The sequence below is a fragment of the Scatophagus argus genome, chromosome 13, assembly GCF_020382885.2.
Source record: "Scatophagus argus isolate fScaArg1 chromosome 13, fScaArg1.pri, whole genome shotgun sequence".
NCBI classification, from domain to species: domain Eukaryota; kingdom Metazoa; phylum Chordata; class Actinopteri; family Scatophagidae; genus Scatophagus; species Scatophagus argus.
The window spans coordinates 3877948-3901102 of record NC_058505.1 but is presented as its reverse complement, the minus strand read 5'-3'; the positions used below and the strand labels follow the sequence as shown (position 1 = coordinate 3901102).

Sequence of the window (23155 nt, the reverse complement as noted above, 5' to 3'; positions counted from 1 at the left end):
TCTCTTCAAGAAGTACTTCACATAACTCTTTTCCCCCCGCTGAATGATGTCTCCTCTCCTATAAGCCCTCTTCCACGAGCTGTAATATCCTCTTATCTTGGAGCAACAACAAAAAAAAAGAGAGAAAAAGAGGAAAAAAAGAAAAAGATGTCTCCTTTAGCTCTTATTTTATTTCCTTTTCCCATGCAGCACTACACTCAAACGTGATCACTGCAGGGTCACGGCGACGCTATCAGGAAACCAGGAGAGCTGAGCCAAAAACATTTCACTTTCACGGTGAAATTTAGTCAGAAAAACAGGCTTCAAAATGCTATGCTTTCAAAAGCAAAAAAACACAAACGAGAAAAAAAGGAAAAAACTCTCGTTCTGAAAGAGGATTGCAAACCAAACTGTTACCTTTTCTCTGCAGTTCTATGCAAACTTTGGTTATGACATCAGTTAAACTTGTTCTGATGGTTAAGAGGCTACATGTCTAAACATCCAAATCTAAAACCAAATCTAATGACAGCCAATCAATGCCTCAATCAGAAAACAATAAAACAATTAAGGACAAAAATCATCGTGCCAGTCAAGTACAGCAGGCCAACGGAGAAGTAAGTGATTTTTGTTTTTTTTTGTTTTTAAAGTGAATAAAGTAAAGTAACTAATCACTGACAAGACTTCTCCTTTACAATTATGTCACTTACAAAAGAGAGAGCTAATTAAAGACTGCTGTGTAAGTGTAATAATAACTCAGTCCTTCCTGTTACCTTGATAGGAGCTGCAGTGGAAAAAAGCTTCGTGAGATGAATAACAATGATCAGTTTGTCTGCCGGCCCATTTCAAGACTGGGAGGACTGAAGGACGGACGGACCGAATCTTAAACCCTCCATCTCATCTAACCCCCCAACCACACACTTTCACGCCTCCCCTCCTCCCCCTCTCCGTCTCGTACAACATCCCTCCCCCAGAGTTTGAGAGACAAAACTAAAAGATCTTATACTGAGTATGTTGACACTTTATAAGAAAAGAAAAGAAAAACACAAACAAAAAAATTCTCCCAAAAACTGTTTTCTCATCTGTTGGTTAATCAGTTAGCTTAGCAACAGAAATTTAAGAAATTTTGATAACAGATATACATATGGGGGGTTCATTATCATATATGAAAAATAAAAGCAACAAATCATCACAATTAAGACGTCAAAATCAGAGAATATTTTGGCATTTTTCAGGTAAAAATGCAAATTCAGTAATCTATCATCAACTTAGCTGCTAATTAATTTCCTTCAGTCGCCTAATCAGTGAACATACTAATAGTTTCAGCTCCATTTATCATTTAAGTAATTAATCAGGCAATAATATTAAAAGCAAATGCTGCTTTTCTGCTTTAAATTACTGTAAATTTAACTGCTGGCTAAACAAAACATGCAATTTAATGATGCCAACTTTGACTCTCGCTCAGAGTTTCAAGTAAGCTCAGAAGAGTCCAGGTCAACTGTTAAAAGGGCAGCAATAAAATAGGCTGAGATTACCATCGTCATAAGTGAGACTTTAGAGGGTAAGACCTTAAAGGAAGCACAAGGAGAAAGGCGAAAATAAGCCGGGAGGAAATAGTGAGGATGCTCTAATACGCTCAGGACTGGGGCGCATTACAGTGAGCCAAGGGGGAAGATATGATTGAGCGGACTGAAGGTGACTGCAGGTTTTCTCCTGGCTGCATCAAATAGGTGATGAACTCAATACCCAAGCCACACTTAACGCCACTACAGCTGCTTTTCACTCGACAGGCGTGACCTTGGCCAAGGTCAACATGCTGCTCAATACTCTGCCACACGGGCTCAGGAGGCTGTTAGAGGTGGAGGCAGCGGTGACACATTTTGCTCAAGCAGACGTTCCAGTAGTGGTCCCTCAAGCACTCGAGTCTCGAGTGCTTGTCTCAGTGAATTTCTGCAGCCTGCACCACTAGAGGTAACAGGAAAATGACTGAGAAAGAATCCTTTTCCCACCTTTAGGTTTTGTGCAGAAAATCCCCAGAAATAATTAAGAGCGTTCAATGGGCAATTAAATCTTTTGGGAAGCTCCAAGATGGGCATTCAAACACTTGTTTAAGCTCAAAATACTGTAATTTTACATTCAAAATGTGTTGAATGTAACGGCCACATGGCGAAAGTCATCTAAACCTCTTTAACTGATTACGTGTCAAATGATAAGCAAAATGTCCTTAAAAGTCGTGTTAGAAACAGGTCTTTTTTGTCTCGTCTCGTCTTCCTCGGCTTATCCGAGTCCAGGTCGCAGGGGCTTCTTTGTTACTAACCAAAATGTGCTCACAATACGTGGTGCTGAACGTTTTTAAGTGCTGAAAGTTGATACCGAATGTCTGCACTGATTTCTAATCTTGTTGAATTATTCTTTGGTTAAATTGTCCCTCATTTCTAATCTTGTTGAATTATTCTTTGGTTAAATTGTCCCTCATACAAATTTTTAAAAGTGCTATTTAGACCATTTAGTCGGAACAAATTTCCAATGATAACCTCGTCCTGATAAGAAAAGAGACGAAAACAATAACACGTAGCTAAATGGAATCTGAAAGGATGTTAAGTGGCTTCAGTGAGACGCGGGTGACAAGATCAGTCTGGACTATTCAACCCAAACAGAGCGCTTTGCTGCTGTGTTCGCAGTTGGATTAACTGTGATTTAGATGAAGCTCACATGGCAACCCATTCAGGCTTATGATACACATGCATCCATGTGCCTACCCCCCCCCCCCCCCCCACCCCCCACCCTAACACATGCACACACACACACACACACACACACACACTCTTATCGTCCCTCAGATGTGATAGCTGACACCGGAGGCTTTTAATTCCAGTGTAAATACAAATACTCTCCCAGACAGCTATCAATTATGCATGCCGCTAATTGAGTTGAATGTTGTGCTTTTAGCAGCCCAGGGACCCTGGGTCACATGCAAAAAGCCTGAAACCAAAAACACACAAACACAATCACACAAACACACACACGTTGCACTTGTATATCTGTGAGGACCCTTGTTTATTTGGTGCCTCCAACTTCAACCTTAATAAACTGCATATTGATCTTGCATGTACTTGACCCTTAAGAATATTACTGATCATGATTTTTTTTGCAAATCCTGCTGTAACGTTTCCACACTTTGGTTTACGTTAGTTTCCACAGGGTATGAAAATCAATTGGCAGACTCCTTTAACTTGACAGAGTTAAGCAATCAGTCAAGGTAAACTTTCAGCCTGAATTTGTGTTTGTTGGTCACATCACTGTTGTGAGATATCAGTGTAAATGCTGCACTCACAAGAGGGTGATTGGCTTGATTTAGCATAAAGACAGAAGCAGGAGGAATCAGCTCGCCAGGCTACAAGCCTCCAAAGCAGCAAAAAATGTTCCCACTTTCCAAAAAAGTTTCCAGCCTTGGCCAACAAAACTCAAACCGGTCCTCTCAAAGACTCAAGTACAAGAGGACATGCACAATAAAAGACACCGCTGCTGCCCATGGATTTACACAAACATATCTTTGTACACACACACACACACACACACACACAACAACAACAACAACAACAAAGGAAGAGGCCTCACAGAGAGAATAAAAGCTGACAGTTTGGAAATGGAGCCTTCGGACTGATGGAGCCGCCCAGGCAGCATCCAGAACCAGATGACAGAAAGAGAGATTTAAACAAACGGGCTGAATATTGAAGCGAGCAGCGTTGTCAGGGGAATATTACTGTAAAGATGTAATATAAACACAGAGTTGTAAGGAGAAAACCCTCTGCTCAGCCTTATTTACTCCTCAGTGTCTGTGCCAGATATTAGCCCAGTCTATCACCAACTGCGCAAGAAAAAAGAAAAAAAAAACAAATTTAATGAAGGACTTCTGCTGGGTATAACGAAACTTCTCATTCCCTGAGGGGCAATTTAGGAAACGGCACACAAAATCGGGCTCTGCGACAGGAATTTGCTTTCCACTCAGAGTGTCACCCTCTTTTTTTTTTCCTCCTCTCCTCGGCATTATCTTCTCTGTGACGAACTGTGTATATGTGTGTGTTTGTGTGTGGATAGAAGATGAGGAGGATGGGGGGGGGGGTTAAGTCTGGATTTGATCCACACTAAAAGGACTGTTTGTTTTACAGCTGACGACCCTGGAGTTTAATCTGGTGCTTAGCTGCCTGCTCAGTCTCTCCTCTCCTTCGTCTGCCTGCATCCTCTCATCCTCCCTGCCTCTCCCTTTCCCCTTCATCTCTCTCTTTCTCACTCGCTCAATCGTATCATCCTCTCACAGCGCGTTAACCCCCCCCCTCTCCATCATCCTCTTCTCTCCATCCTCCATCCCTTGTCATCTCCTTATTTTTCCTCACTCTTTATTTGTAGCGCCAGGAGCGGTTGTTCGCAATTTACATTTAACTGGATCCATCAGGTTGTGTGTTATGCGTAAAATTAAGCGGTGTTACATCATACAGTACAGTGGGTGCATGTGTGTGTGGGAGGATGGGAAGGAGTGTAGTGATGGTTTCAGGCTCTGAAATGTGTCCATGTGTGTGTGTGAGAAAGAGAGAGAGACAGGAGGACAATAGTGAGAGTGTATGTTAAACAGGATGACGGTGTTGCAGCAGATGAGGGTCATGCTCCGGGACTTAAGGGTCAAATCCTGTTAGAAGTAAGAGGGATCAAGGCTTTAGCAAGGCACTGCCTTTTTTACTGCTGCAACATTCACTGACACTGTGCAAGAGGAGCTCTGTGAGTGTGTGTGTGTGTGTGTGAGGGACATTAAGAGTGAGTTGTGTGTGTGTGTGTGTGTGTGTGTGTGTGTGTGTGTCTGTGGAATAGCTTAAAACTGCTTAGTTTGATGTGGGCTCAGTTAAAACATGTAAGCAATAAAACAGAGGTCAAAAAGAGGAGATTATTTGTGACATATTGTATCAAGATGAACCCTTTGAGATGTTTCATCTTGTTCAGGTGAGATAAAAATATAATTTGTCCCGAATTCAGAAACGTCTGGTGTCTCGAAAAACTTTCTGGGATCTGGATGAGAATTTAAAGTCAATTTCTGTGGGTTTGAACAGCGATCATACAATGTAGTCACAGGACCAAACATCATTTAAAACCAAAAAGAAGTTTAAAATGTGAGGAAGACCTTTCTGGATCTTACAGATGATGTTTAATAAAGATGTGAATAGCGTTTAAACATGCAGAGTTTACTCAGGTTTTTTCAGCTGTGCATTGATGAGTTTCTACTCATTCAAAAAGGCTTCTATGTAAACAGATTATGAGGGCAATTGCTCTATTTGTTAATTGAAGGATTACATTTGTGTATGTTTGTGTGTGTGAAATGTGTTATTAGCTATAAATGAGGAAAGGAAGGAGACAATAGTTAAGATGAACAGGCAATAAATAGGAGGTGGGAGATGCAATAAAGAAAAAAAAATGAAATATTAAAACAGTAATATCATTCTTGCCTCTTTGTTTAGCCTGAATTCAGCCTCATATTTAGCCACATATCCTGTTGCTTTAATTATTAGGCTGTTTTCTCTCGCTGAATTTTGGCACCAGAAACACAAATATCATCCAAAATGAAAAAGAGCTATACAAATGATGCAAAAGGCTCAAGTCATGCTGTTAAGAAAATAATTGCAATAATTAAAAAAGAGCATTTCCCTAATGAGTAGGTTAGCTAAACGGCAATTAGCAAAAATATTCATCAACTCTGATGTGCACAAAGCATTGTCTGCAGCAATAGACATTTTATGGCTGGCAAATAGCATGTAGAACAAAAGTAGAGTTACAAAGAGTTGTGTAATATCATGAATGAAAATTCAAGCCAATTGAATGAAAATAAAACGGACCTGAACCTTTAGGGAGAATATTTGTCACGTTACAGAAGGAAAGCAAGCTAATGCCCCCTCACGTAAACCAGAAGGTTATGGGACCAGTTGTGTTCCTCAGTTTCCAGGTTTTTGTTCGCCTTCACTCTCTGGCGTCTCAGCCTCCCTGGTTCGTGGCGCCCTCCAGGGAGCTGTGGTTTCTGAAAGGTTTCTCAATGTCCTTAATCCCTCCATCTCTTTGTGTCCAGGCAAAAAATATATCCGCATGAAACTCAAGAAGCCGACGGGGGCCAAGAAGTGTGAGAAAAAGAGTTTCTCTCCAACCATTTGTGGGAATAGGAAAAAAAAAAACAAGGTAAAAGATAAAAACCACTCTGGCTTCTTTTTAAAGAGAAACACAAAGCTTTCAATAAGTGATTCTAAAATTGGAGTCCATTTATTCCATTTCACACATTTTAATAACTAGTAATTATCCCAATTAAGAGAGTGGATGACAGTTTTAATTATAGGTTTCAGTTACCAACATTATCTCCAAACTAAACAGTTGTTGTGTCCATTTTAAGTGATTTATCAGACTACCATTACACATGATTTGGTGAAAAGATGGTGGATAGCATACTTCAGTGATTTCAGAGCAGAAGTAGCCTAACTCAGGAGTAGCTGGAGATTATATGAAAAGATTGGGGAGCAGCTCAACTACTTTAAAGAAATAGAAATGGTGATTTAAAAAAATAATCCACAAATCTGCTGCAAGTGAGATTGCATGAGAAGTTACTGAGCAGAGAAGCTGAAATGTTTAACACAAGCGGTTAGCTAATTTGCGCTGTTGGCTAAAAGTAGCAGATAAATAGTCGAAATAGTTTTCTAGATTAAAGACTTGAAGCAGTTAGCTATAAACAATGGATAAGCGGTTCAAAGTTAGTGAAAAGTAACTGATACATACTTAATCAGTAAGCTTAAAGTAACAGATAAAAGGATGAAACAACTAGCAAAAAGTAATAGATAAAACAGTTGAAACAGCTAGTGAAAAGAAATTGATATGTAATGTTTGCTCAGTTAGCTAAACAAATAAAGAATTAGCTAAAACTGATGGATAAACAGCTCAAACAGTTAGCTACAAACTTTTTTTAAAAAAGAGCTATTAATTGATGTTATAGGCAACATCCAATTCATAATGCATTCAAAGAACCATACTGAAAACATGACGGTCTTTCAAAGGGCAATTATGCTCAAATGATCGAGTTGTGGGACGGGGAAACACATCCAAACCTAATATACTGCAGGTGCAGGACAAAAGCAGCAAAGTTAAGAAAAAACAGGAGCTCCACACACTCAGTATTTCAAACTCCCAAAATGTTACTGATGCAACAGTTACACTTTCAAGTTTTTTGTCTTTTGTCTCTTTGAGCTAAACCTCCCAAAGAGCAGAAAATAAAATCAATTGAGATTCAAGGCACTACCACATCCCCCCGCTGTTAGATAAAAATAAGTCACGTTAGCCGTTTCATACATCATCATGTCTTTATTTGTGTGTAAACAAACTCTGAAAAGAGCATCAGCCAGGTTTCTTGATTATTGGCATTAACATGATTGATTTCTTTTACAGTCATGAATAAGACATAATCACACCTCTGCAAAGAAAAAAAGGTCTTATTAAACAAGTCATGTCATCTTAAATTCTGTCGTATAATCTTTTTTAACTTGCTTGCACCAAAGCCTTGGAAATGAATGCACTGACCATCACTTGAAACAGATTATTTTTTTTTAATAAAAAATAAAGAAAAAAAAAGGGGGGGGGGGATAAAACAAAAACAAAAAAACAATTGCCCTTGGTCCAGTCTTGAATACAAGAAATACGATTTTAGGACTTGATGAATGACTTGTGTGTTAAAGGAGCCTTTTTTGCAGCGTGTATAATAAATAACATGACACACTATGAACTGTCCGCGACCTCGGGTCAGTCTAGCTAAGGTAACTTCATCTCACTTTACTTGGTGTATGCAGCGTTTCTCACTACTGTATAAGGTGCTGTGGATGTTTGTGTGTGTGTGTGTGTGAGAGAGATAAATGTCACTGCTTGGGCTTTGTTGCAGTGTTTTGCTCACGATTTGGACACAACCGGGTGTCCGGAGGCTTATTAGGTTAGTAGTCAAACCATTAAATATGTAACAGGTGAAGAGTTGCAAAAATAACCTTCTTAAAAACAAGAAATAAAACGCTGTTTGCAGCGATGGCAGCAGTAGTGTTAAGCTCAGAGTGCAACATAATTCGCTTAGTCACTTCCATTGTACATAAACGACAAATATATTTACAATCAAAACAAAAACATGTAATTAATTAACAACAGAAATGTTACCACATTCAGAACCACAGAAAAGTCATTGTGGGACTTATACTGAGTGAGAATGTATGGTGTAGTGTGTGTTAGTAGGCAGAGCTTTCCTCTTTAACAAATATTCCACTGGCCTTCAGCTGAAAGCTCGGGACCAGCCCCCATCTTCAATGACAAAAACCGGACACGTTTTCACCACGAATGGTGAGCTCTGATGCATTCTATAAAAGTCGAAAGAATTTGCATGTTTTGGGGCCTGCTGTTGCTCTGCATACACAGACTGAACCTCGGCTAGCAAAACACGTAGTATAGTTTGTCCAAAACACACCTTCTACTCACAAGGGGTTTTGTGGGAATAAAGATGCAGATGCAACATCCAGTGGTTCTTTGTCTCTTTGTCTTTCATACTTTGGTCTGCTTCAGAAAGCAGAGCCAAACAAAGTCAAATCAGATGGAGTCAAAGGGTGTCTGCAATAATGCAAACCCGACTCTTAAAAATGGGGATTATGCCCTATTTTGCTGTGTACACAAAAGCTGACACATCAGCTTGAGTCTGAAGTTGGGATTTACAAATAATAGGAAAATAAATAATAAAAAAAATAAAAAAGTAATCCTATTGGTTATAGTTTGAATGAAAGACAAAAGCTGCAGATGTGGTTGTACTCCATACATCCCAAGGACAACAGCTTGGAGAAAATCTGTCTGCTGGTCTGTCTTTGAAGAGAGAGGCTGGGGTGCCTTTGACAAACTGGTTTCTGAGCTGTTGAAATGCTAAAAGAGCATCCTCCTCTTGTTGTATACCAGTATGCATTTATGTGACTGTGTGTATGAGTGTATGTCGTGTCTGTGTATGCGTGTGTCTGTGCTGAATCCTTCTATCACACCTCCTTTTTAAGGCTTTCAAGCTGCTTTGGATCAAAGTCAGTCCCAGGGGATAATTCAGCATAAACATTGAGTTCAGAAACATCATAGCCTACCGCCACATACTGCTGAATTCAATTTTTCAGACAAATTTCAACACCTACTTGATCTTTTTGATTCACAAAAGGAGGCAGATGTCCCTCCAGCCAATCATCTTCTGCTAACATCAATCTGTCAGCTTCGTCTGACTTCACTGCCGCTCTTACAAAATAATTCTGTCAGTTTAAAAAATGTTAAATGCTCAAATGCTAAACCTAATATCAAATTAGGATTGGAGGAGCAAAGTCCCCCTACACAAAAACAAGGGCAATATTCACATCTGAGACTTAACTTCAAGCCCTCATCTTAGAAGTTGCCAGAGTGCAACAGATGTGCCACAGACTAAACCCAAAATGTAGAAACAGCGCAGTGGGAAAGAGAAGAAGAAAAGTCGTTAGAATGTTAAAATGAACCCCACACTGGCCACGATATTAGAACAGATAAACAGTACATTAGGCTACACGCATCATCATCATAATTACCGATAGATATACGGCAGTCGCAGCCACTGCCATCCACTTTTAGAAACACATTTGACTAAAAGGGAAGAAACAGGAGGAGAAGGAGAACTTTTTCTTTCTGTAGTTGGATTTAAATAAATATGATGTTTTTGGTGTTTTGTTTTTTTTGTTTGTTTTTGTTCATTTTTTAAAGCCATCTTTTCTCCTGCCTGGTGGGTTGGGAAGAGGGTGCAGCAGAGTTTTGGGGGAGGGGCCTTTATGTGAAGTTCTGGAGTGGCTGGCTGACCCTCATGCAGGCCCAGTAGAAGGCCCGAGCCAGGGTGACGAGGACCAGGAGCAGCAGCACGGCCCACGACGCGTAGATCCCCTGGTAGGTCTGAGCCTTCACCCACGTTCCAGCCTGAAGGGAGGCACAGGAAGTTTCAGGGGAAAATAAAAAAAAAAATCAAATGTTGCTCAAAAGACCTTTTAAGGGAATTACACGCACATTCACAGTGTGCTGTGGTGATTATAACGAGCCAGCTCGAGTTCAATCAGGCTGAATGCAAGGAACCGCACAGCTAAAGCTACAATTAGACTTGGAAATGTTTTATGCATTTATTATGTGACCCATTTAGGGTCGTCGCAAAGTGTGCAAAATTACAGCCAAGTAGTCAGTGATTTTTACAGTTAAAAGATGAACCACTCTGGCTTTTATGACAGCATTACAACAATTTTTTAGCAAAGGCAGAGTCTCTTGCAAGACATTTTCATGCAAAACAGACTAAAACCTTAAGTGTTCTTTATATATCCATAGCTCTTGATTAATCCACCTGCACCAGAATGATGCAGTGACACCGAATTTTACTGTTTGAAATGAACAAATCTTCATGGAAGAGCGACTGAGGCGTAAGATAGAAAATAGCTTTCCCATCAAGTATTAAGTGTGCAGCTGCTCAGAAGAAAATTATTTAATGAAGATGGCTAAAGTGACTTTGAGAGCACCCACAGGGACTCTCTGAGAGTATGGAAATGTGAATTCCTGCTTCAAAGTCATAACAGTAGAGCAAAGCTAATACGGGTATAAAAAGTCAAACCAAAATCACCACCTCGTGGTTGTATGTCTCCACAAACAAGTCAGGTTGCAGTTTACATCCATGTTTACATCCTCATGAAACATATGTAGTGACTGACGGAGAGCTTCGTCACACGGTGCAAAGACAACCACCTGAAGCGCAACATCATCCAAACCAACGAACTTGTGGTGGACCACAATGCTTCAAATGTGAGTTTTGATGCAAAGAAGCTACAGATTCTAAAACGTGGAGGCTTCACACATGTTCAATGCAGCAGCACAAAGGGTCTATACAATCAGCACAGTTTCAAAATGGACACCCAAGATGAGTGTCTGCCCCTCTGTCCCTGAGTTATTGTGTTTGTGTGAAATTTTGTCCTGATTAACATATAAATTCTTGACTTATGAGGTCACAGTGACTTTGATTTTTTTGACGACCAAAATCTCATCAGTTCATCTTTGAGTTCAAGTGGACAATTTGTGCCAAACTTAATTCCTTCAAGGTGTTCCTGAAGATATCACTTTCACAAAAATGGGGCAGACGGGTGGATTAATGTTATCTTTAATAAAACACCAATCGTGTGCAAATCCACGGCTAAACATCCAGACAAGGTGCTGTGTATGCTACGCTCATGTTTCTGTAACCATGAGGTGATCAAAACAGTTGAAAAATATTAAATATGCTTAAAAGAAAAACAGAGCCTTAAATGATTTTTTTTTCCTTCTCTCCCTGTAACTGATCGGTAAAGTTTTAATGATTCAGGCTGCTCTCAGGGACCTGAACATCTTAACTGGCATCCCTTAATGCTGCGGCACTGGGGACACACCACAGCTCCAGAACGCTACAGCTGTTATGGTGATGAATCTCCTTAACTGCCCTCAGTTCTTAACTACCTTCAAGTGCTGTGAAACCACTGCTTCCCTGGTCCTGATTAGATGCACCCTGGAAATGAAGTTTGATCTGCCATTTGTCTTGTGTTGTCGCTGATAAAGTTTATTGATGTAACACAGAGATTAAGCTGTCCAAACCCGTGCTCTTGTGCGATTCTTCTAATTAAAACAACCTTTTTATTAAACACAACCCAATCTCATGTTGTGACATTTCTTGCCACGACATCAGCATTATGATGTCAATGCAGCACGTTTATTGTCTGCACATTGCTCACTGTTCTCCATGCGGGCAGACACGTATTCCTCCTGTGTTCAACATGTCTGTGCTGTTTTGTGCTGTTTTATGCTCATCTTGCACCCTCTGCTGTTTCTGAAGCAGAATGTATCGACTATTCACTTCTTTACATGTAACCATACTTATTTTTGGACTCCTGCCCTCCTTTTACTTTCTACTGAATGCCTAAAAAATTGGGATGTGTGTTTGGAAGATTGCTCTGCTGTCACACTACTGCATTGTAAAAGCTGTATATGTCTGCATGCACATACAATGTAAGAGTAAAATAACAACAGGAAACAAAAGCTCAAAACTAGCCAGGAATTACATAATCTATTCTGCTATTGAGTGGGTGTTGAAGCTGCTGTTGCAAACCTGAACACTGCTTATAGTGAAACAAGGCTGTGTGTGTGTGTGTGTGTGCATGCTGTATCTCACTGACAAATAGAGTCCTGTCACAGAGTGTCTGGAGAGCAGCTGTGAGGTGCACACCCTCCATGTTAAACAAGCGACAACAAAAGGACTGATTGTAATCGTACCGTTTCCTCCTTCCAGATCCGTTTTATTTACCAAAGTACGTTTTTCACATTCTCAGCTAAAAAGGAACACATTTAGAAAATATGAGACAACAGTTTTCTGTTGTTTTCAACCTGTTAAAAAGGTAAATGGCTGTCAGCCAGCCATTGATAACCTCTTATTAACACTGAAAAAGAAGTCTCCATCTCTTGGATGTCAGTGTGGAATCTGGTGACGTTCACTCACCATCAGCCCGGCGGTGGAGATGCTGAACAGCAAGCAGAGTAGAAAACACCACAAGCTCCGCCTCCGGGGATACCTCTGACCAATAGACGAGCTGTAAAGCCAACAGAGAGAAGTGCAGAAATTAATCTTAATTAGCAAATGAAACTAATCTGTCCAAACTTATTTTGCGAAAGTCCAATTAAACAACAGGGATGGAGGCTAAAAAATACTTTGGCATCTTTTAAAGCACAAAATCACTTCAGGATCAGTGACTGTAGTTTGCATATTTTATGGATGCTCGGGCCTTCCTCATTCTGGACGGGCTGAACTAACACATGAAGGATGATGGCAATACACCTGGAGCACCTGCCCAGGTTCAATCCAGCCTATGGAGCTATTTTAGATTCGACAAACTTAGTCTGATGACTAAAGCTGTTTATAGAGACTGTCATGGCACACCTGTGTGCTGCATAAAATACAAACACCCTGGTACAGCTGAGAAACAGTGCAACCTGTTTCTCTGAGCACCTGACAGATACAAGAAACATTCCCAATAAGGAAACAAAACTGAAATATCAAACTGTAACATCACAGATTTTTCCATGCTTTAAATAATAACTCCCGGCATCTCAAGAATTCATACCGGAGCATATCTGCTTATGCCTGCTCATTCCTGTCCCTAAGCTCTCATAAACATTGTCCGCCACGTTAAGAAGCTTGTGGACATGGAAAAGGAAAAACAGATCAGAAGATCCCATGACGTCAGGAGACACACGTAAACACTGCGAGGCTGGTAAGGAAAATGCGGTGCAGAATTTGAGGTCAGAGACAAACACAAACAGAATTTCACAGGTTTGAAAATAAAACAAATTAAAAAAAAAAAACAAAAAAAGGTGTCTGTTATGTACTTGAGAAAGATGCTGGAGCCACTTCCTGCTCAGTCTTTGTAGGTGCCACTAAGTTAAAGCTTCAGCTCGATGCCCAGGGGTGTAAATCTATGCTGTAAAAGTTCAGTAAAAAGGAACTGATGTAATGGATGAATCGCTTATCGCTACTTACACTTTCCTGCAGTGTGGGCACCTGGCCAGCGTCCGGTCTGTGAACTCTGTCCACTAGAATTAGAAAGACAAAGACCTTTAAACCTTTAAACAAACATACATTTTGGTCAAATGATCAGTTAAGGTGATGACAAAACATCTAAGTGTTTGTTACATCAAGTGTAACTGTCTTCCATTTGATTATACAACACCAGTTATTTCACTGATGTTTACTCCTGGTCCTGTTGTTTTCTATCAACACAAAACTGTTCTACAGAGTCTACATCTGCAGAGTTTAATTACCGTGGGTGAAAAGCCTTTCTGAATAACCCGGAAACACGCAAATATGTGAAGGCATTAAACGTGCAAAAGACCTTCAATGCTTGCTTGTAATGTGTTTGCATTTTGAATTAGAGATTTATTTGATGTATTCATCCAGGCCATGAGGGTTTTGTATTAGTGACATGATCGGAGGAGGCGTGATGGGCCCTGCACCCACGCCCTCTAACTGCCTGGGTGTAGAGATCAAACCTGCTTATTGCAGAAAAACAGCTGACAAATACATCATGTGGAAAAGGACAATGGGATTCTCAGTGGAGCGCTAAACCCAAAATCTAGTAAATAAATTTCAAAGAACTGTGGAAAAAGTAGCACGTCTAAAAAGTCAAAATAGGAAGACAAATTTTGAAAGCGTGTCGTTTATTTGGCCTGCATCACATGCACAGACCTTGTGGAGAGCAGTTTCACGCAGGAAAGATATTCTTTCCTTATCACCATGCAGAAGTGTGCATCTACCCATGGATGAGCTAACATTACAGCTCAGCCAAGGAGGACACATTAATGTTTACATCCCGCGCTGTCGAGAGCAGGAGCCTCTCGTTTCCTTCTGCATGGTGATAGGCTGTAGTTCTGTAGAAAGAAGTTGATCTACTGTTGCACTCACAGGGTCTGGCGCTCTGACTGCAAGTAAATGTCCTGTGGAAGCAACATACAACTTAATGATAAATTCCTTGTCAAATTACAGATGGTCTTTAAATTGGACCATGGATTTAAATATGCCTGCTGCTGCATGGAGTAATGAAATATTTTAAGAAATTTAACACAACCATCCCAGTTCTCGCCAACAGGCGCTGCACGCCATCCAAAAAATGAGAAAGAGTAATAGTCTCCTTTCAGGCTGGAGACATTTATTTCCTCCCTAACACTGGCGTGTGATCCATTTGTAAACCCTGCAGAGCTGAATGCATTGTGCATGCTGTACATTCTCCTCGACTGAAAAAACACTTGTGTATGGGAAGCACAGAGAACATTATCACCAGATCTGCGACAAAAGGATCACTGCAACGCCACCCAGGGCACAGATTTGTATTTTCATTCAGCCGCCATGTTTTTAAGCAGGTAGAAGAGTCCGACTGAATGCTAAACACCCCGCACCATCCATCTAACCTCTTTTTTATAACCCTATTCTTCTCTTCCTCTGACTCTGCCGCCCACATCTCTTTCACCATATATCCAAAACATCTTTACCCGTCTAACACATTGTTAAGGAGCAGTAAGTTAAAATTTCACTTCCCCTCCAGCACAAAATAGTCCAAATATATTAGCAGAGAGCTGACAGGGTTACGGATCTACACCAGTAACTCAGCATTCACTTGGCCTGGTGCTGAGATGCTTTGGCTTTTCAATAATTCATTTTTCTAGATTTGCTACAGTACATTTTGCAACAGGCATCTGGCAGGCCTACTGAAACTGCCACAAGATATTGTCGCTACAGGTGATTAACTCAAAAGCCACCAAAGAAAATGCCAAAGCTGTTTTATTATTCAGCTGCATTGCATAGCAATACATCACCTCCTTGTAAATTTAAAAACAAACAAACAAAAATTGATACTGGATCTACGCTCTCTAAAGTGAAGGTGATCTGATTGGTTGTGTCTTTTTCAGACAGGTCATTCAGAGACAGCTGAGAGGTGGACACCCGAGGCAGAGACTTCATAAACAGTTGCAGTTCTTACTGATTATCATCGCGGCTGATAAGGGTAATATTGGTGATAATATTTCTTAAATAAAACCTATAGATGCAACCATCAGAGAGCAGAGAGTGAGAGAGAAATTTCTAAACCAATGATTAGAAAATAACGTCACACTTTTTCATAGTTTGGCACTACAAACTTCAATCCCTGATATTCAGTAGATACACACCGTAAAGAAAAAATGAACTAATTTTTGTAAATAAGTAAATAAATGATCTGTACATGAAGTCCTTGATGACTATGAGATGTGACTGAAAGCTCGCAGATTTTGTCACACGCCCTGTCACGGTTCAAGAACGAACTTCCTCTCTCAAAGAACTGTATTTGGTTTGCAATTCATATTCTGACCACGTGGGGATTTCTTTTCACAGAAGAGAGAGCGTGTGGTACCAGGAAGGTGTTGCTGCAGTGTCCACAGGAGACGCGGGCTCCGGCTGGCTGTGGGTCAGGACTGGCCGGACCAGGATGGACTGGACCCAGATTGATTATCCTCTTACTAGAAAGAGACAGACGCGCAAAGTCAACATTCAAACCACAAACGTCTCAAGATATTATCCAGCATAAATGCGAGCTAATTATCACTGATGGTGCGGAAGGGCAGGCAGCAGTTTCACTTTCTGGGCTCCACCAGCAGCCAGTCCTCTCATCAATACCACTAACAGTACTTTTCTACAACCAGCTGCAGTAGCTCCGAATCACAGAGCAGACAGCAGCGCAGAGATGTGTCTCGTTTAGTCAGCATGTCTCGTTTGAATGCAAAACAGTGACAGCGTTTTGCTCTTCAGAGCAATTTAATGGAAGCTAAGTGGCCTCTGACACACTGATGCGAACTTCGGAAGACAGCGGAGATCCCCGACTGCCCTCTCAAGCAGGACACCCCTACAACACCAGTCAAGGGGCATATATAGGAATATACGCAAATGTCTGGCATCACAAATGGGAAACCTTTGGTCGACTGTAATAAACCTACAATTATGGATGGTTCAATGCAGACTCACACAAGTCAACCATGAAAAGTAAAAGTTTGTTGTTTTTCTGTCAACAAATGCTCAGTATCCAGTCCAGTTTAATCATGTCTGTTGATACAAAATTTACTGGTATTTTCAAAGGAAGTTAAAACTGAGTCTCATTTTGAGAACAAAATTCATTGTGTGTGGAATATTTGTGGAATATTTTTTGATGATATTAGGACACTTCATTTAGTTTGAAAAACAAACTTATTTTTTGCCTTGGCATTCATGACAAACTATTTAAACACGCACACCATGATTAGCCTTCAGTCTTTCCTTCGGTTCTGCACCGAAGCTGACAGGTGAATTATGTGTTTCACATCTTTATAACAACAGATTTTGCGATGTACAGCTTACAATTATACACATTTACATAGTAGTGGAAAAATCTACCCCACCCCCCCAACCCCAAAAAAAGATGGCTAAAAATGTTTCTCCTGCACATTTTATGCCTCAGGCATAAACAAGGAATCTTATCTGTCTTACCAATTACACTAGGCTGCAGTAGCATGATGTTCAGATGAGCTGCCAAAGCTGTACATTTTCAGTGACTGACATCAGCCAGAACATTTTTTTAAGCACCACAATTTCATCTGTTAGACCTGCGAAAAGTATTTTTTGATGACATTTTGTTTAGCTAATTTTCTGGGAGAAGGCAACTTTTCTTTCCCAAACTGTATTTGAACTTTCCACAATGCACTAATGTTTTCTTTAAGCACTGGACACAAGAGACATTTACTTTAACACAGGGAGGAGGGCAGTGGGCTCATTCTGCTGCTGCTCTGCAGGAAGTCATGTATAATTAAAGCGTATACATACTGAATGAACTTTGTGATTTTTTTTGTTTTAAATTTCAACATAATCTCCATTCCTACTTAAAATCTGGCCCAACGCAACACATATATTACCCATAAATAACACAAACAATATGCTGAAGTGAAACACATGATGTGGCTCTGCTAATGAGGCTGTTATTTCCTCATGCGGCTCACTGAGCGCTGCATGTAAACTGAGCTGGGGGCAAAGCCTTAATTGAGGGACTGCTGCTGCTGCTGCTACTGCACCTTGTTTCCTCTGCTTCACTTCTCTCGCACACAGACACACAGAGTACTTGCAGTCTCACAGTGATATGTGTATAGACAGACACACACAAACACATGGAAAGAATTTCTCACCAATATGGCCGGGGACAGGCGATCCTCTGGGAAGTGACTTTGCAGATGAGCAGACAATTGCAGGGGCAGCGAACGTACTTCTTCCCTGCTGGGGCATTCTTAATAGGCTGCAGAGGGAGACAGAGACACGCAGGAAGAAGAGATAAGAAGACAGCAGAACAACGCATTAGAACAGGAGTAGATAACAAGTGAATTATTCTTAATGGACGAGAATTAACCGATACTATGTGAGGGAGAGAGGCATTCTGGGAAATACTTGAAGTGGCCGTGCTGTAATCACGATAAAGAATCAGGGAACACCATTCATGACACATCGTGAGGCTGTTGGTGCTTCACTGTCCTAAACGTCCTGCAGCTACGTGTTGCTGCTGAAATGACAACGCAGACATCACTATATAACTGCTTTGTGATGTTGATGGATGATTTAAGTTCTGAACTAACAGATCAAGTCCTCACTGTTTGCAGTCAAAAACACACTGGAAAGAGAAAAGGTCAGTACAGGCCTTGCAGAGGCCTTCTGCATAGCAACAGGTTTATCTAGCGCTGCTTCTAACTTTAATATCAAAACAGAAGGAAGCACAGATAAAGGCTTCAAAAATACTGGGCCACAGAGCTGAGATCTCATCGTTTAGGCTCCTACAGTATATTTGAAAGTTTCTAAAACTACTAGATTAACAACATTCTTGCAGTAGTTTGCGTGTAGCTCAACCACATTCATAAATTAAAACTAATTAAACATACAAACAATTTCGGGCCATAAAAGGGAAAGGAAAACTTGAATATATTATGTTTCTATTTGTCATAAATAGTGATTGTTGGTACTTATTAACAAATATTCAGAGAAGTTGTCGTGTATTATTACAGAGGTACAGAGGAGTAACCCTGCTTGCTGTAACCTTCCCACTTGAAAGAAAGCTGACTGGACTTTGTATACAAAACCAAAGCTAACTTTCCCTGCATTTTCCCATCAACGGTGGAGTATTTTATTTGTTTTGGTTTACCTAAGACCTGTGAACAAGAGGGCACTCAACTGGCATGGCTTTTGTTTTTTTTGCTGGCACGTGACTTTTTCTACTTTGTTACATTTTTAAATCACATGCAACTTGTCAGTTTATTAAAAGGCAGGTTGAACTACTTTTTCTAAACAACTTTAGCTAACCCAACAAGATTTCCTCCTAGGGTTGCTGTACTTGAACTTCTTCCAGTGAGAGGCAGTAGGCAGCTTTCAAAACTATTAGCTATTAGCAATTAGCTTCTCTTGATTTATGTCCAATCATTCGGTTATCTTTGTAAAGTACCTGTATACATGAATGCTTTTAACGAGGACCACTTCATATCATCTCATAAGGTGACGCAATACTGCAGGTCAAAATCAGCTGTCACTGTTTAAGCTCACAGAGGATGGAAACTCTAGGTACAACAACTCTAATAACACACCTTCCTCTGGGCTTAATAGAACATCCTGCTATCTGTCCTGCTGATGGTTCTCTCTACTGCATCATTAAACTGACTAACCAGATCAGATTGAGCCCTGTGAGTTTCCTGCTCCATTATCAATTTCACTTACAACAGCTGTGGGAGACGTGTTTGTGTGTGCGCTGTGGGGAGGGAGGGCAATGACAGGGCGTGAAAACTAATATTACATGTAGTCATTATACGGCGGATTGCCTGATTGCGCTCATCTTTAATCATGGAAAGTATCACATAGTGATGCGTCAGTGTTAACATTCATACTACTTTTATGCAGACAACTGTCCCAAGATCAATCCTGCTGTCATGGAGGTTATAATAAGACATACTGCAATATACCATTACTGACAATAACTGTGATGTAATTTTAATAATACACATACGATAATATGAGGTAAATAGTAACAATAATAATAATGATTACAGCGCAGATGTCAGACATTGCAAAGCTTTTGTTTATCAGTTCATTTCGTTGCCTCTTCACTATCAAATTCTTTTTGTATATCTGTGTACTGTTACGGTCGCAGACTCTGTCCATCTCCCTGCACTCATAGTTTGACTGTATAATTTATTTGTCAAACTACAATTACCACCTCACAGTTGTATGCCTCTGAGGTGTACCAGTCAAGCTGCCGTTTATACCCATGGCTTTTCAGACTCATAGCAATAATCGTATTCAATCAATAATCAGCAATAACTGACAGAGAGCTTTGTCAAGCAGTAAAAACTTAACAAGGGGAATCAAAAATACTTCTATTGATTGTTATTCCAACTCAACTATCAAATCAAAGTTTGGTTAGACAAAATTGCAATGTCACAATAATTCATAAGCCTAATTAAACATGGGGGAATGACACAAAGAAGAATGTCTCATTAACACCACTAACTACCCTGTAGATCAAACCTATCAAATAATAACTGTTGTCAAACAGACAGAGTAAAATATTTTTCCTCCTGTCCACATGCCTGTACAAAGCTTTGGATTTGAGCCAATACGTGGGTCATAACATGTTTTTTACAATGCGTGTTTTCACATACACATTAATTTCTGTCCAAATGCATTCTCATCCGTAGGTTATGCAGGGCTGTGGCCAACAGTCTTTATTTGCACATACTGGACACATTTCTCTACATCTACATATGTTCTCTCCATCTGTAAACTGCTCATATTGGTACATCTGGGAACAATTCATACTTTCTCTTCCATCTGTACACCAATCTGCATAGTTAGTAGTGCACACCCATGCAGCCCATTCAACCTCTGAATCTCACAGTGATGGTTGCTGAATTTACATACTGCATTATCTTCAGCACAACTCTCCAACTGTCCCTGTCACTTAGACCCTTTTGACCGGTTTCCTCAAAAAGCATTAAAAAGGCATCCTACTCGACTGGGACAGGGCTTCAAGTCATCACAGAAGACTTAATGGATCAGAGGATGAAGGATGTATGGCTATAACACGAATGTGTCCTTGAATTGCATGGACAAATAACTTCTGTTTAATGCCACAAGCCTAACCAGTTGATGTTCTGCAAATCCAACTCGGTGGCCAGTGTTCAGAGAGCAGAAACTTAGAGAATCTCCATTGTTCTAAGCTGATTTACAAATGTTTTCATGATGTTTGTATACCATACAGAATACATCTGAACGGCAGGTTCACCCAAACAAAAAAAAGGTTTCACTGGACATCTTTTCTTCCAAAGAAAGCTTTCATAGGGATTATAGAGACCATTAGTGACCCCTGTGACCCAGAGTAATGAGGATTCTGGAAACAGATGCTGTTGAATTTTCATCACTTTGAGCATTAAAACCTGGGACTGACTGACATGTTTTTTCAGGGCTGACGCCAATACTGACTTTATTGGGTATCTTCATTTTCTGTTACTTTACACAAAACCTGGCTTAAATAAAATCAACACCTCATTGTGGGTATGCACCACAAGGGGTTTTTGAGATGAAATAAGTTTTTAAAATTTGTGTGAAACTACTCTTTAAAAAGGATACTGGTTGGTGTGTGTGTGTGTGTGTGTGTTACAATTAGCAATACAGATTCCTGCAGACACCTACTGTAGCTTCATTGCAAACGCCACATTTCACCACATGCTGGTGGATCTTCCCCTCCACAGAGATCAGGCTCTGACACACCCTGCAGGGGATTACAGGGGCACTGCCACTCTCTGGGGAGGTGAGAGGGGAGTAGGGTGGAGGGTCCTCCCCTGGGAGCACCGAGGGCTGAGTTGGGCTGGGGAATGGAAGGAAGTCTGCACATGGAGGGAGACAAAGAAAGGAAAGAGTGACGAATACAGAAGTAGTGCGGCCAGCAGCAAATGAATGGATTATTGGGAGTCACAAGAGTTGTGCAATGGACTGAAAAAAGCCTCAACTCCCATGACAAGTAACCTCTTACGTTACAATTAACAACATAATAAGATTTGGTCTCGAGTTCAACTGAAAGGAGCTTTAGAAGAAAAACACTCCTGGAATGTGGTGCAGCCTCAACAAACAGGAGTTTAAGTATTTGTGAGAGACAGAGAGGAATGAGAGGAATGAATAAGTAGAGGAGACAGTTTCAACTAAACATCGGATTCAACATACAGTACTGCCTGCTCGAGATTTTTAGCAAGCAGGAACAAGGGCAGTGTTTCGAGCTGACTGTGGGAGCGAAATATAATTAAGAGCCATATCTCGTGCCTTTTCAATTAATGTATTTAGAGAGAGTCACTCCCTACGTGAGCTGCCATTGGTCGCGGGCACGGCTCTGTCTTGCAGCATCTCCCAGCAGCCTCTATAACGGCTCTCTCCTGTGTCAATCAAATCAGGTGTTCATCAGATGCTAAACAGCTAAGCAGTACAGTTGTATATATAGCGAATTCAGTGGGTACTATTCAGCTTTTGAAATGCATGTAACACTTTGTATTAGAAAGTGTGAATTAAATACATTTCAGTGATAACATCACCTTGCAGCGAACCTGAAGCTTTGCTTGTGGTTTGCCGGTCCTCTGTAGAGCTAGCTACCAGGCTAAAATAACGGTTGCTAATGTTAGCTAATTAGCAAAACGCTGATCCCCATAAGTCTCTCTTCACGTTATGATTGCAAAATAGCGTATTTCAAGCCCCAGGAGATGCTCATAAAGAAACGTTCCGGAAGCTTAAACTATACCCTGCATAAACACAGTCATAACACGTCACGACAAGCTAACTCTTTGTCACTGTCATAGCTAGCGGGCTAACGCTAGAACGTTCAGTCAGTGGAGGCTACCTTAAGCTAGGCTAACTCAGGCTGGAGTCGGGTGGAGGAGAGAGCACCATGGATACTTACTCTGTGGTTTGTTGGGCACACTGTAAGGCGCTGCACCGGGAGACACCCCGCCGTTACCGCTGCCAAGAGCACCATCTCCCAGGTCTGACAGTAACGGAGATCTCTCGCCGTCCGCCATACCGAGAGCGAGGCGTGGGGGGGAGAGTGGGAGCGTGAATGCAGACCGACACGGCGTTGTATTGTTGTGTCGGAAATGCAGGCGTCACATGATCACACCACCGCTGCTGCTGCGGTAACGATGTTCGGGGGTGTGGCACTACACACTACACACCCAGAGACGCTGATGCACTAAATAAGTGTTAATGCAACTGTGAAATATGTTTTAAGAATTTTTTCCAATAGCACTGGCGTTACTTTCAAACTTTACTGTGATACAGTGGCAACATGCAACTTTGATTCTGAACCTTAAAATGTAACGTACGTATTCAGGGATTTTCTTTGATTAATTTTGTTTAGAGCCAGACTATCAAGAGGTTCAGTTTTTCCTTTTTTACGCTGGGTGGCTTTACTGAAGCATTTAGATTCAAGGGTGCTTAAATAGTTTTTCTACTTCCTCAAATGTT

At 40.7% G+C, this 23155-nt stretch overlaps 1 protein-coding gene across 1 annotated transcript; it reads right to left on the bottom strand.

Moving 5' to 3' along the window:
• Positions 1-7336: 7336 nt before the first annotated feature.
• Positions 7337-22847, bottom strand: pip4p1a (phosphatidylinositol-4,5-bisphosphate 4-phosphatase 1a). The gene is made up of 7 exons (XM_046407439.1): positions 22593-22847; positions 21341-21534; positions 17803-17909; positions 16008-16113; positions 13607-13659; positions 12569-12659; positions 7337-9987 (listed from the first exon to the last, which is right to left on the bottom strand). Exons 1-7 carry the CDS (start codon positions 22708-22710, stop codon positions 9844-9846), a joined length of 813 nt encoding a protein of 270 aa, XP_046263395.1. The 5' UTR covers positions 22711-22847; the 3' UTR covers positions 7337-9843.
• Positions 22848-23155: the final 308 nt, after the last annotated feature.

Excerpts from the sequence above, each read along its gene's own strand:
- pip4p1a (XM_046407439.1), bottom strand. The coding sequence starts at position 22,710 with ATGGCGGACGGCGAGAGATCTCCGTTACTGTCAGACCTGGGAGATGGT. Across the intron at positions 17,910-21,340 it reads GCGTTTGCAATGAAGCTACA|CCTATTAAGAATGCCCCAGC; the intron begins GTAGGTGTCTGC and ends CTCCCTCTGCAG. Across the intron at positions 13,660-16,007 it reads ACTGCAGCAACACCTTCCTG|TGGACAGAGTTCACAGACCG; the intron begins GTACCACACGCT and ends TTCTAATTCTAG.